Source organism: Drosophila biarmipes, chromosome X (genome assembly GCF_025231255.1).
Source record: "Drosophila biarmipes strain raj3 chromosome X, RU_DBia_V1.1, whole genome shotgun sequence".
In the NCBI taxonomy this organism is placed as follows: Eukaryota; Metazoa; Arthropoda; class Insecta; order Diptera; family Drosophilidae; genus Drosophila; species Drosophila biarmipes.
The window spans coordinates 19,475,162-19,487,392 of record NC_066611.1 but is presented as its reverse complement, the minus strand read 5'-3'; the positions used below and the strand labels follow the sequence as shown (position 1 = coordinate 19,487,392).

At 42.7% G+C, this 12,231-nt stretch overlaps 1 protein-coding gene across 1 annotated transcript in view; it reads right to left on the bottom strand.

The window, feature by feature from the left end:
• Positions 1-4,389: 4,389 nt before the first annotated feature.
• Positions 4,390-12,231, bottom strand: part of LOC108023701 (uncharacterized) — a 46,041-nt gene continuing 38,199 nt past the window's right edge. Inside the window, exons 2-6 of the mRNA XM_017093330.3 lie at positions 9,077-9,133; positions 8,824-9,015; positions 7,908-8,101; positions 7,606-7,702; positions 4,390-6,146 (exon numbers count right to left, since the gene is read on the bottom strand). Coding sequence (XP_016948819.1) covers positions 5,989-6,146; positions 7,606-7,702; positions 7,908-8,101; positions 8,824-9,015; positions 9,077-9,133 — 698 coding nt within the window. The 3' untranslated portion in view covers positions 4,390-5,988. The remainder of the gene's footprint in view (positions 6,147-7,605; positions 7,703-7,907; positions 8,102-8,823; positions 9,016-9,076; positions 9,134-12,231) is intronic.

The window sequence follows — 12,231 nt, the reverse complement described above, 5'->3', positions numbered from 1 at the left end:
TCGGGCAGGGGGCCACCCCCTTTGAGACCGCCTCCCCTGATTGATTCACGGCGCTTGTGGCGCACTGTTTTCTCGGATTTAAAATGACTGCGAAGATGTTTTATGGCCGCCCGGGCAGACAACTTAGTTCCTCTCGCAATAATAAAGTGGCCTGACCATGAAAGTGGCCGAACGGGGGTCACGCTGTCAAAGGAATCCCCTCGGAAATCCCCCTCCTGGCCGTGGGTGCCGGCAATCGCCGTCATTAATCAAACTGGCAACAGTAAGCCCCCGCATTTCCAAACCCTCGTCAGCGAAAGCTTCTCGCTTTCGCTCTCTATTGCATTTGTCACCACAGCATGGATGCACTGGGAGAAAAGTTGCGGCTTAATTTTAAACGTACCTAACCACATTGCTAGTTTTCACCATCTTGTTTGGAGAAATACATCTTTTAGATGTTTTTTTTGGGTAAATTGATTGGGAATTAAAAATTTTTAAATACTTTTAAAGTAGGCCATGCACAACTAATAAGATTTTATTTGAAAAAGATTGTCCTTACACTCTCGGTACTGAGCCATCGCTACATATGTACATATGTATCTCATTAATAACATTTAAAGATTTTCTCTCAGTGAGTGTATACGACTCGGAATGGTGAGTACCCGCACACATTTTGCCTGCAAAGCGGCGGAGCCCTATTTCCAGTCACAACATAATTAGCAGCTACAGCCTGGAGCTTTCCTGGCATGCTCGAAAGACAGTGAAACTGATTAACTAGTGGCTTCCGGTCCGAATGCAGCTGCATATGTGGGTGGAAAGGGTAGGACCTTTGTGCTTTGGTAATCAAATTTCATGTTTGCGTGCACTTGACGTACGCCACTTGAAGCCATCTATTTGGTTCATGAAGCCCGCGGAGAATGGAGACAAAGACTATCCATCACTTGATCCAACTATTAGCAGGGAGGCGGAGAAACAACTAAGCTAACAAGTTTCGCCCAAAATACTGATATTTTTTGAGTGGAAAATAAGGATCTAAGGAAATAAGGAAATTTGTCAAAAATAAAATTTTTTAGCTGAGAATGCCAGTTGATAGGGAATTTTATTCCGAGTTCAACGCGATATGGCATTCCACATTTGGACCAATACTTTTATTGTTTCGCCCAAAATACTGATATTTTTGGAGTGGAAAATAAGGATCTTCGTTTTTTGGCGAAAAACCGATTTTTTCCCTTTACCTTTTTTTGCTGTAACTTGGTGAAAAATGGCCCGAAATCCAAAAGACGTACTGTTTTGGACTTCTAACAAGCCAGGCAATTGAACGCAGTCGTTTCCTGCCTGATTATAAGAACTTAAAAATTTCGCAAATTTTCACTTTTTTTGCAAGGGGTAGCATCGTCATTTTTTGCGAAAATTTGTCAAAAACAAAATTTTTTAGCTGAGAATGCCAGTTGATAGGGAATTTTATTCCGAGTTCAACGCGGTATGGCATTCCGCATTTGGACCAATACTTTTATTGTTTCGCCCAAAATACTGATATTTTTGGAGTGGAAAAGACGCACTGTTTTGGACTTCTAACAAGCCAGGCAATCGAACGCAGTCGTTTCCTGCTTGATTCTAAGAACTTTAAAATTTCGCAAATTTTCACTTTTTTTGCAAGGGGTAGCATCGTCATTTTTTGCGAAAATTTGTCAAAAACAAAATTTTTTAGCTGAGGATGCCAGTTGATAGGGAATTTTATTCCGAGTTCAACGCGGTATGGCATTCCACATTTGGACAAATACTTTTATTGTTTCGCCCAAAATACTGATATTTTTTAGGTAGGGAAAATCTATATGACCCTTATCTCTGAATTTTTCAAACAATTAACGTAGTACAATACATTAGTGGGCGAAAATCCTGCACGCAGACGGCGCTGATTGGACCAGCTAAAATTCTTATTTACGATTATGACTGCCGGCATCAAAATAAAGCTGCAGCAATTAAAGTGATCGCTCATGTGGGAGTCGCTGGGAAAGCTGGGAAAGTCGAAAAGTCGGGGAAAGCGAGTGCTGGCACTGAAAATTTTATGCGGCTGCCGAGGGACAAAAGGAAAAATGAGGAAATGGCAACGGCGATGGCGACGGCAATGGCAACGGCAACTGGGAAAAGGGGGAAACAGCGAAAAGGAACTGCAAGTGCGCAATAGCTGTGTGCTCCATGTGTCCTGTGTGTCCTTGCAACAAAACGAAGACGCTGCCAAGAGTTGGGGGCGCTGAAGGCTTCCGGCGTTTGTGCCCACAACAATTGCTGACGTGTGGATGCTGGCTCTGAAATGCCATCCAAACGTCTCTCAGTGGACAAATCAAAGATAACGAAGAAAGAGCGCCAAATTGAAAAGCAAAAACATCGCACTTTTAGGAAAAATCCTAGGCTTCATTCTAAAGAGACTGGATTACTTTTCTATTTCATAAAAGTTCTGTATTGTTTAAACCTTAAACAATACTCATAACTAGGTTTTAAAGGTACGCAGTGAATATAAGATAGTCGTCCTTCCGAAGAAGGAATTGCATACTTTTTGACGCCCAAAATAATTATTGATTAATATTTGATATGGAAAAAGTAATGTGTTTGAAATTTATAAGTTTAAATATGTCTTAGATATAGTCCACTTCCAAAAACGCAAGATTTCTTCGTTACAAAGTCCCTCTGCTAAAGTTGTTGTCCCTGGCCCCAAAATGTGAAAGGCAATTAAGTGCTGCCCTGACCCACAAGTCCATAAATCTGAAACGACCCCCCTTAAGAGCCAAAAACATTATACTAAGCGTTTTTGATTAGCCACTTGTGCTTAATTTTTACGCAGCCTCCACGGCCATGTCAATCAATCTTTGACACACAGTTGGTCGAGATTTGCATGGCACCGTTGGCCATTTTGCATTTGCTCCATCGGTCCGGTCCCCAAATGGGACCCCGGAGTGGATGCGGTCGTGTGCCTGAAATTAATTCACATTGTCATGCAGATTCCGCTCCTTCGCCTTTGTCAGCGTTAAACGTTTTGCAGATTAGGCTCTGGCCGAACGTTCATAATTTTGGCCAAATTGTGAGTGTGGCAACAATGTTCATGTCATTTTTATGGGGTGGTCTGTTCTTTTTTAGCCATTTTATGAGCTGACTACGCTGAAATTCTTGTTAAATAAGCAATATATTGCGTATTGCGAGCCGTTTATGATTTTATCACTTTGTTATTATAATAACTTGCAATTGATTTTTATGATTGGTAGATTCTGGGAGTGGTATTTGTAGTAGCTTTTAAATATTTTACAAACCAACGTCGTAGTGCTGGGCTATGCTTCTTTTCAACAGCCACAACAGTTGCTGCTTTTTTGGTCAGGGCAGCTGGTGTAAAACTCCCATTTTCCAGTTATACAGTCACAATCTTCCAAGTCCCCACCCAAAATGTGTCTTTTGGTTTTCTGGCAAGCTGCAGATTCAGGGGCTGCGAAAAGGGGTGGTGGTGTTTGATTTGTGGCCCGCGGCGGCGACAAGGTCGTCCTTCTTCCCATTCCCTTTGCTGCACTCAAAGTTACACTCAGTGTTGGCACACTTGCCTTCTTGAAAATGGCCAAGTTCAAAAAGCCAAACAAATTTAAGTATATTTGGGAATTTTCTAATCATTTTAAATTGTGTTATACAGGAAAAGAACATGTAGGGATCTATTTAATATTTCCAAATTAAATGTTATGTATCATATCGAAATAATACAACCCGTGTCTAGATAATATAATGAAAATTAAATTAAAATTATAAACATATATTGAGATTAGAAAAATCCTTAAAGCAACTCAAAATATATTTAAAGCAGATTCTTTACAAGTATTCGATCAGTTTGGTCAAAGTAGGGAGGAAAACGGCCAGAAGCGCAGCTCTGGTGCCACCATAAATCGCCTGCACTTGAACCCGATGGCCAAGATGGCCGAGATGGCCAGACATGGAATGGCTTCCGTTTATTGGCCCCACCACCAGCCCCCTTTCTGCCCCCCTTTTGGCCATTTGCGCGTCTGTTTCTGGCCGTCTTGTCAAATGTGTTTATGGCCAAGAGCCCCCTTCGGTATCCCACCGAACAGCAGGCCAAACCAATCGAACCGCCGTCGTGCGACGACATCTGTGAATTTTGCCAGTTTTATGGGAGCCCAGCGTGGGGTGACCCCAATTTACTCCGGCCCAATCCGGGTTATTAAGAGTCGAAAGCAAATAGCTCTACACTTTATTGCACGCCCACACACCATAAACACTTTGGTCGCAACATTAACAAGAACATCTGCCTGTTAAGTGGGTCCTAACTCCTATGAATATCGAAGTCAGTCAAAGGCAAAAGATCAAATTTAATTAGGTTTCCATGCCTGAAACCAAAAAGTTCCCCACGAAAACACTGGCTTCGCTTCAAATATAGTTTTTAATCGAATTCATCAAAATGTATATAATTGTTTTTGGTTTATACATACATGTATATATATTTTATGTATACATAGTTTGGTTTTTGATATATTACACGAGTGTATATATAATTGGTTTTGCTCAGGCCTTGTAAATATTGTAAACAAGTTAATTAAACATTAATATTCAACATTCGTTTTTCTTTGGTTTTCTGAGTTGTGAGGAAAAATGTCTGACTGCGTGAGTTATCGTTAAGTTGAGGTTATATTCCTTTGGTTTTGGTAAAGTGTACATTGATCCACATATTGCCACTAGACTTTTTGGTAGTGACTTACACGCACCTGTAGTTATCTTAGGCCTAAAGTATAATTCTCAGCTTTGGTTTAGTTTACTTCGATCTGGATGGGTTTTTGGTTTGCAGGTCCCCAGGAGACCCAAGGAATTTAAAGCTTTCGTTAGTTAGTTGTTCATTTTCCACACCACTTTCATATTTTCTATCCCCTACCCTCGTTTTCCGATCCATCTGCTTACAACACTCATACTCTTCTTGTTTTGTTGGTCGAAGTTACTTAAGCTACGATACATTTGAGAGTGCAATACAGAGGTGCTTAAAAAAAAAATCGATTAAAAAACATGTCGATTCGGGAACTTGGTCAAGTTTGGAGTTGTATGCTGATCGGCTTTTGAGCTTTGGGCTTACAAACTAAAGAGTTTCGCGGATACATTTATTTACTTTAAGTGTACACATATGGGTATTTAACAATTTGCTCTGGCATCCAATAGCAGTAGTTGTGTAGTAGGTAGTAGAAACACGCTAGAAGAATCGGGTTAGGCATAGACTACGTTGAGTAAAACTGGATAGGGCTAAGAATACGCTAAGATAGATACTTCTACATATTTTCGGCATATTTAGCTGATAATTGTGTGTGTTTGGTGGTCCTAAATAAAATTGACTCAAATTGACTCTGTGCCAGCACAGAAATAAATATGTGTGCGACAGAGATAGTTAGGAAATGGCATAGAGTTAGTTGTGAGTGGTAAATATAAGTAGTTGCAAATATTGGACAGTGCTATTCCACCTTTCATTCCTTGCTCCCTCCATTGCAGGCACCCGAATATAAAAGAAAACCGCATTTTTACTACGACTAAATCCATTCTCTTCTAGTGTTTAAACTGTTATTAATTGTTCTGGTATTTTTTGTGTCTTAGAACATCTTTTGAGTTTAAAAATCGCCGTCGTGATGTCAAAAGGCATGCTTTAAAGGTTGTCTACGCAGACCAGCGCTTTGAAAACTTTTAGTTAAGATTTTCTTCAACAGTTTTTGATATATTTTATACAAATATACACCAGAAATCTGAAAAGGCTTAAAAGCAATTGGGAAGGTGGTTAAAAGTATGCTGTGAAAAGTTGAACGCGGAAAATATTTCGTAGCATGCTCTCGGGCGCCTCACCAAGTGATTTGCGTGCACTCCTGCGACATTTTGTTTGAAACACTCGAAGAATATGGACCTCACACACGCACTCACACCGCGACGACTTACACACTGACTGGCTCCCACAGAGCCTTGGAACCTAACCACGGGACGCCCCCTGGAGTCCTACACCTGCTCGGCGCTCTCGTCCAGAACCATGGAGTGCAGGTCCATCGCCGACCGGGTCTTTCTCGGGGGCCTCGGCATTAGGTAGTGGCTGGTGCTGGCCCCCACGAACACCGAGTTCTGGCGGGGACGCGACGCCGAAACATGCGAGGCGTAGCCTGGAAACAGAGGAATTAATGGAGAAAGGTTCAGTTTCGGCACAAATTAGTGGTCGGGGGTCACACCACCAAGCGGGGCGAGGTTGGTTGTTGTGGGGATAAATGGCTTAAGTCTACCCATAGAAATTTATTGCACAATCCCACTAACAACACAAATGAAACTGCTTAGTGCAAAGTAGTTTTAATCGATGTGCAATCTGTTTTCCATTTGCAAAATTCCGAATTGATGGACAGCATGTGGCACGCTCGGTTTAATTTACTCGTTGTTTGTAGGTCAGCATCCTTCGCAGCTCGTGCCACGTGCTCCTCGTCGCCTTTTGCCTCTGGACTTCTGCGCTTGGGGAATCCCCTCGAGCGGCGCTGTCCTGCCTCAACTCAATAGACTTTCCGCTACGGAACCGAGGTCTCAACTCGGCGTTCTCACCGCCCCGCCCCTGCAGATTTACCCTAGTTATTATCAGCCCCATCCCCATTTTCCTGGACTGAAATCATTTCGCTTCGGGATATATTTCTAGCTAACTGAGATAAAATTATGTATCCTACAGAGCGTATACATATTTTATAATTTTTCAAAAATATTTATTGCAAAATTGCGCCTTCTTTATCTTACAAGCATTTCTCTCTGTGTACACTTTCTCTTGCATGTTTTATGTGCGTATCTTAATCACGGGCCGCTTGTCTTCCTGTCCGTGTGTTCCCTGCATTTCCACGAGATTTAATTGCGCAGATCTGGGGGATGTGGATGTGAATCTGGCGGAGATGAGGATGTGGATCCCGATGTGGAGCACACAAATCCCCAGCCAGCAGGGGCATTAAAATTGTATTGTTATTTGCTTTCACTTGCGCTCCGCTGCCTTCGCTCGGCGGGCAACTTAATTGTCTGGCAACTCATTAAAAAAAAATGTCCTAGTACCGAGATAGAGGGCGGAAAAGTGACTACAACTAAATGCTGTATTTACCAGCTAGTGGGGGCGCGGCCGTCGAGGGGCGATGGCATTAATGGCGCACATTACGCATAAGTATTTTGACTTTGTTGGGAAGAAGGGGCGTGAGGGATTACTGCGAAAGCTGGAGGGGATTGGCAGTGAGAACAGATGTCTGCATATGCTACCCAGTTCATTAAGTCCGAGTGCGACTAAGCTCTGCCATCTGCTTATGCTCACTTAATGAAAGGATCCATGCCACTCTAAAAAGTCCTTTGGCAAACTATTACTAAATGATTTTATAGTTAAATACATTATTTCCATTAAAATATCTTCAAGGTAAATACATTTTGCACCACTGTGCCGCTCTCGGCGACGCAGAAAAGTATGCAGTAAAAGTTGTGGATACTTTGAGCTCGATGGATGTTCGATTTTAATTGCATTCGGGGAGGTTTCTCCGGGGAGCATGGGCGGGTGGTCTGGCGCGTGGGGTTGCAGAAGGGGTGGGCGTACAAAGGGCAAAATGACGTACGTACCCTTGGCATACATGTTGGGATTATAGGCCGCAAATTGACACGTCGGCATATTGAGATTGTGCACCATGCCCATCGACATCCGCGACACGGAGGAGCGCTGTAAAAAGTAAATGTAAATTCATAAAAATGTAAATTGCAGGGAATATTTTATATTTCTTCCGAAGGTGTCCAAAAGTATGCTTTAATATAGTGCATTTCTAAAAACTAGATCTTTACATTTGAAATATATAAAGCATACTTTTAGAGACATTTAAAAATTCCCAGGGAAATTCTGTGACACAAAACCAAACCCCTGTGCTCACCTGGTGCGTGGTGACCGCATCCAAGTCGACCAGCGGACAGGAACTGCGGTGCTGCTGCTGGAACTTGGGCTGGTACGGCTCCAGCATCCGGATCTTGCCCCAGCGGTTGAAGAAGAGCATGATGGCGCCCACCCATAGCACCAGGACCAGGCCCACAATCAGGACCTCCTCGGTGCGCACAATGATCTTGGGTCCTGCAAGATTACGAGCACATGCAATTTGTTTATTTGTCTTCGATGTAAGCAGACGACTTCCCCATAAACGTGCGCCATAAACATTGCGGATTTGCAGGGATTGTAAACCGGTCGCACGTACCGCACGTAAATAACTCAAGAGTCAGGCTCGAATTCAATTATCGCCGACGTGAAATCTCGGCGATAAACAAATGGATTGTGACTGCGATTGGTTAAGGTAATGGGATTTGGCAATGGGATTTAATAAGCAACCGCAACGGCGCCTTTAGCCCGGCCAAAGCCAGCCAGGGGATTTGTTTCCAGATGTTTTCAAATTGCGCGAGTGCCAGGAAAACTGAATATTTCCATGGGGGATATACAAACGGCTGCATGTCGCATATCCTTGGAAAATTACTACTCCGCGAGTGGAAACACCACTAATCTATGGTCATTTGAAACTGGTTATTACCAAATTACGAGGGATTCGTTTCAATCATGGGAATAACATTTCATTTAATGGCATATGCGCAAGAGGCTATAAATCTGTCAAGTAGATAACGTATAAAATATAGTTTCGCATTGCTTGACAGCCGTGGCTGCCAGCTATTACAAACTCAACCAATTTTGCAGCCAAAACTTTCATGAGGCTTTAAAAAAATGCTAAAAACTTTCTGCCGCCGTAAATGGAATGTGCCCAAATGATTTTTGCCCAACCAAATTCAGCAAAGAGGAATAGAACCCACCTGTTTCCACGGCCGTGGCATTGGAGGCCCCTGTGGTGGCACCTGTTGTGAATCCCTCGTCCACCTCCTGGCTGCCCAGCTCCCCGATGTAGTCCTCGCTGCCATTCGAGGACGCCGACGAGGGTGGCGAAATGGGCGCGGTTTGTTCGACCTCGACCAGGAAATTGGTGCCCCGCCATCCAGAGCCCCATTCTGCGGGGATTCAATGCAGCAATATATTATACAGGAATCAATCGTTCCATCCTTAACTCACCTTCGGACAGACTTGCTGCAGTGGTTACCTCCTCGGCCAAAACCTCCAGATGCACAACTGAAATGGGATAAGGAAGGACCGACATTAGAACCATTTGACCGCCAAACTCATTCAATTAATTCCCTAATAAGTTTATGCATTTCATTCAATTATCTCTAAAACGTTTTCCCTGTGAAGGAGATTTAGTGAACTATAAGGAAAATCAGCCAAGTAACTTGATACAGGACAGAGAAGCAGTTCAAAGTCAACTTGTATTTGTGCGGCAAGTGGCAGCTCGGAAAATATTATCCCACGCGCCCTCGGCAAGGCGGACATCGCCAAGGAAATGTGCTTGGAAAATGCAATAAACACTCTGCAAACAGATTTGATGGCCGAGGAATTATGCCAAGTTTTGCACTTGAAAATTCCCTCCATTATGCAATCGTGGAGCACTTAAAGGATCGCACATGGCCACGCTTATCCCCAGATGATTGCTTGGAAGGGCCCGAGTGGGTCGGTGGCTCGAGGTTGGGGTTCTGTGGGGTGTAATGCTCGTGTGGGGGTGTCAAGGATGAAGTTTGTCAGACGCTGACGTCGGACAAAGTTTGTCTAAAGTGCTGCGACTGCGTTTCTCACCCGAGCATATGCAAATGTGGGTGGAAAAGGTCTGGTCTATCCCACACCCACACCCACATCCATCTCACACCCAAGACGAGCAAACTTTCTATAGTTATTTAGTGCATTAAAAGTTCACTAAAAAGTGGGGATCGCAGGCGAAGCCCTGACGTTGAAGTGTGTGTCTGGGTGTTGCGATGATAAATGTGCCAGAAAGGGCCCGGGTTCCAAACGAATGCTGGGGGGAGCCCCAAAACCACCCGACCAAGAACCACAACAACCACAGAGACCATCACTAAGCCTGCGAACAGGTGGGGTCCTCAGCCGCCTCTGAAATCCTCCCGAAAGTGCTGATGAAAAATGTATGATCAAAAATATATCACATCACATATCTTATATTTCGTAAGAACTCTTGATTGTAATAGAACCCAGACCGTTTTAAAGGTTTATATTAAAATAAAACTTACAAAAAATCTAAGACTTCCTTATTCAATGTGTACAATTTGTAATGTATCTAAAAATGATGGTTAAGCAAAATAAACCGAACTTTTTCTTGATTATAAAGGAACCATATTTAATTTAAAAAGAAGTCATTTTCCATAATTTTTTCCTATGTAGCCAGTGAGAGCAAAAAAGGAGCCATTGAGGGGGAAATGGAATGGGTCATTAGGTCGGCCAGTCAGCCTGTTAGGCAAACGACCTTCAAAGTGTTTAGCGCCCAGCTGCCACCCCAAGCCCCGCCCCCTAGAGGCTGGGGGGCTGGTCCGCCCATGAACTATTTATTTAGTTGCTTCATTTGCCTAATTTGCTTAAATACATGTGTTCGACGAGATGGGCCCAAATCTATGCCCGAAATGAGCTAATTAACATGCGCAAATTATACGCAATTCCCACAGGGATAAGTACAAAGGATGAGCCATAAAATGCGGGGGTTTTTCCGGCGAAGCGAGCGGGGAAAACAACCGTACTATCTGCAGAATTTCCCCGTAATTTATGAATGAAAAGCGACGAGCGAGAAAAAAACACAGGCACTGTAATGAACTGGGAAAAGTGTAATAAAAATCAAATTAGGTGGAGAGCGAGGGAAAAGGGTGAAGTGCAAAACCGGAAGGGAAAATCGCTGCAGGTAAGCCCAATCTGAATTTCCATCCTCCCTCGACTTTCCTCGCTTTCCCTCTGCTCTTCAGAGTGTGTGTGTCACCAGCTTGGAATTGGCCATTAAATGCTCATTAGAGTAAACAAACAACCCACAATAACAACGGCGGAATGCAATTTTAATAATCAGTAGCCGGGCACAAAGACCAGGATGAGATACGCAGGCCAAGGATGAGAGGGACGAGCAAAGACTCGGCCAGCCGGCAATTAACAAAAACATTTTGCGCAATTTGTGACTCACCAACTGGGCTTCTAGCTGTTTCCAGTTAGGCGGATGAGCAATGCGTCTGGGCCAATTAAATGTGGAACCCGCTCGAGGAGGAGAAACACTATTTGCATATAGTTACTTGGGCAGAACCCTGGGCAAGACAGCCAGAGGAATGAATTCAATTAATTTAACACAGCCTTCGAAAGACAGTATTAATGCGTTGGGTAAATAAGCCACAGCTCAAGGACGAGACACGCCACACAGACTCTACAGAAATAACCCTGTCCGTGTCATTCATTTAATTAGCATTAATTTCTAAATACCCAAATGCATTTATGGGTATCAAAATAACACACTCACTGTCATACAGATGAATTTGATGCCAGCCGATTTTTTATCAAGGCAAAGTGTATATATCAAGCTAAAATAACTCTACCAGTGATATTAATTTAATAAATAAAACATTCTAGAAAAAATGTATATTGATCAGAAGGCAAAACTGGCCTTGAAGTTTGAGTTTCATTAGATTTATTTTCTTAGAATTTAATAAATCGTTTTAATTAAGAAATTAATTTCAAACTAAGTGGATTTGACCAATGTATTAACGAAGACAATATTATTAAGGCTGTTTAAAATACTTGGAAACCGAGACTAACATATTTCCAGGAACATTTAATTAAACTTGCTTAGTAAAATCAAACTAGATAAATTCAATCCCTTACAAGATTGCAAATATATTCGATAATTTAATACTTGCTTTTGACAGATTTGCACATATTAACAATGTTTTTAATTCCATTTCTACCGAGAATGTATTCCCCTATACCAAAACGACACTTCTCAAAATCCTTGGGCATTACTTAGGCAATATCAATTTGTTTGCCGCAGCTGCTGTGCCAAAATCTCAACTAAGGAACCTTATGATTTATCTCCATAAGAGTCGCATCAACAGCTCGTGGCCTCAGGCAGATGCAAATGCAAAGGCAACCGAATCAGCCAAAGTTTTCCCCATAAACTTTGTCAAGAGCGGCACAGCAAAAAGGAAGCCGGATTACGAATGTAAATAAACATCAAGCGGAGAAAAACTCCATAAGCCGTTCAATAATTCATAAGAAAACACAGGCAGACACACGGGCAGGAGTGCACGGAGAGAAAAGGGGGGCGATAGCGCCCAGGACGACAGTCATAACACAAACAC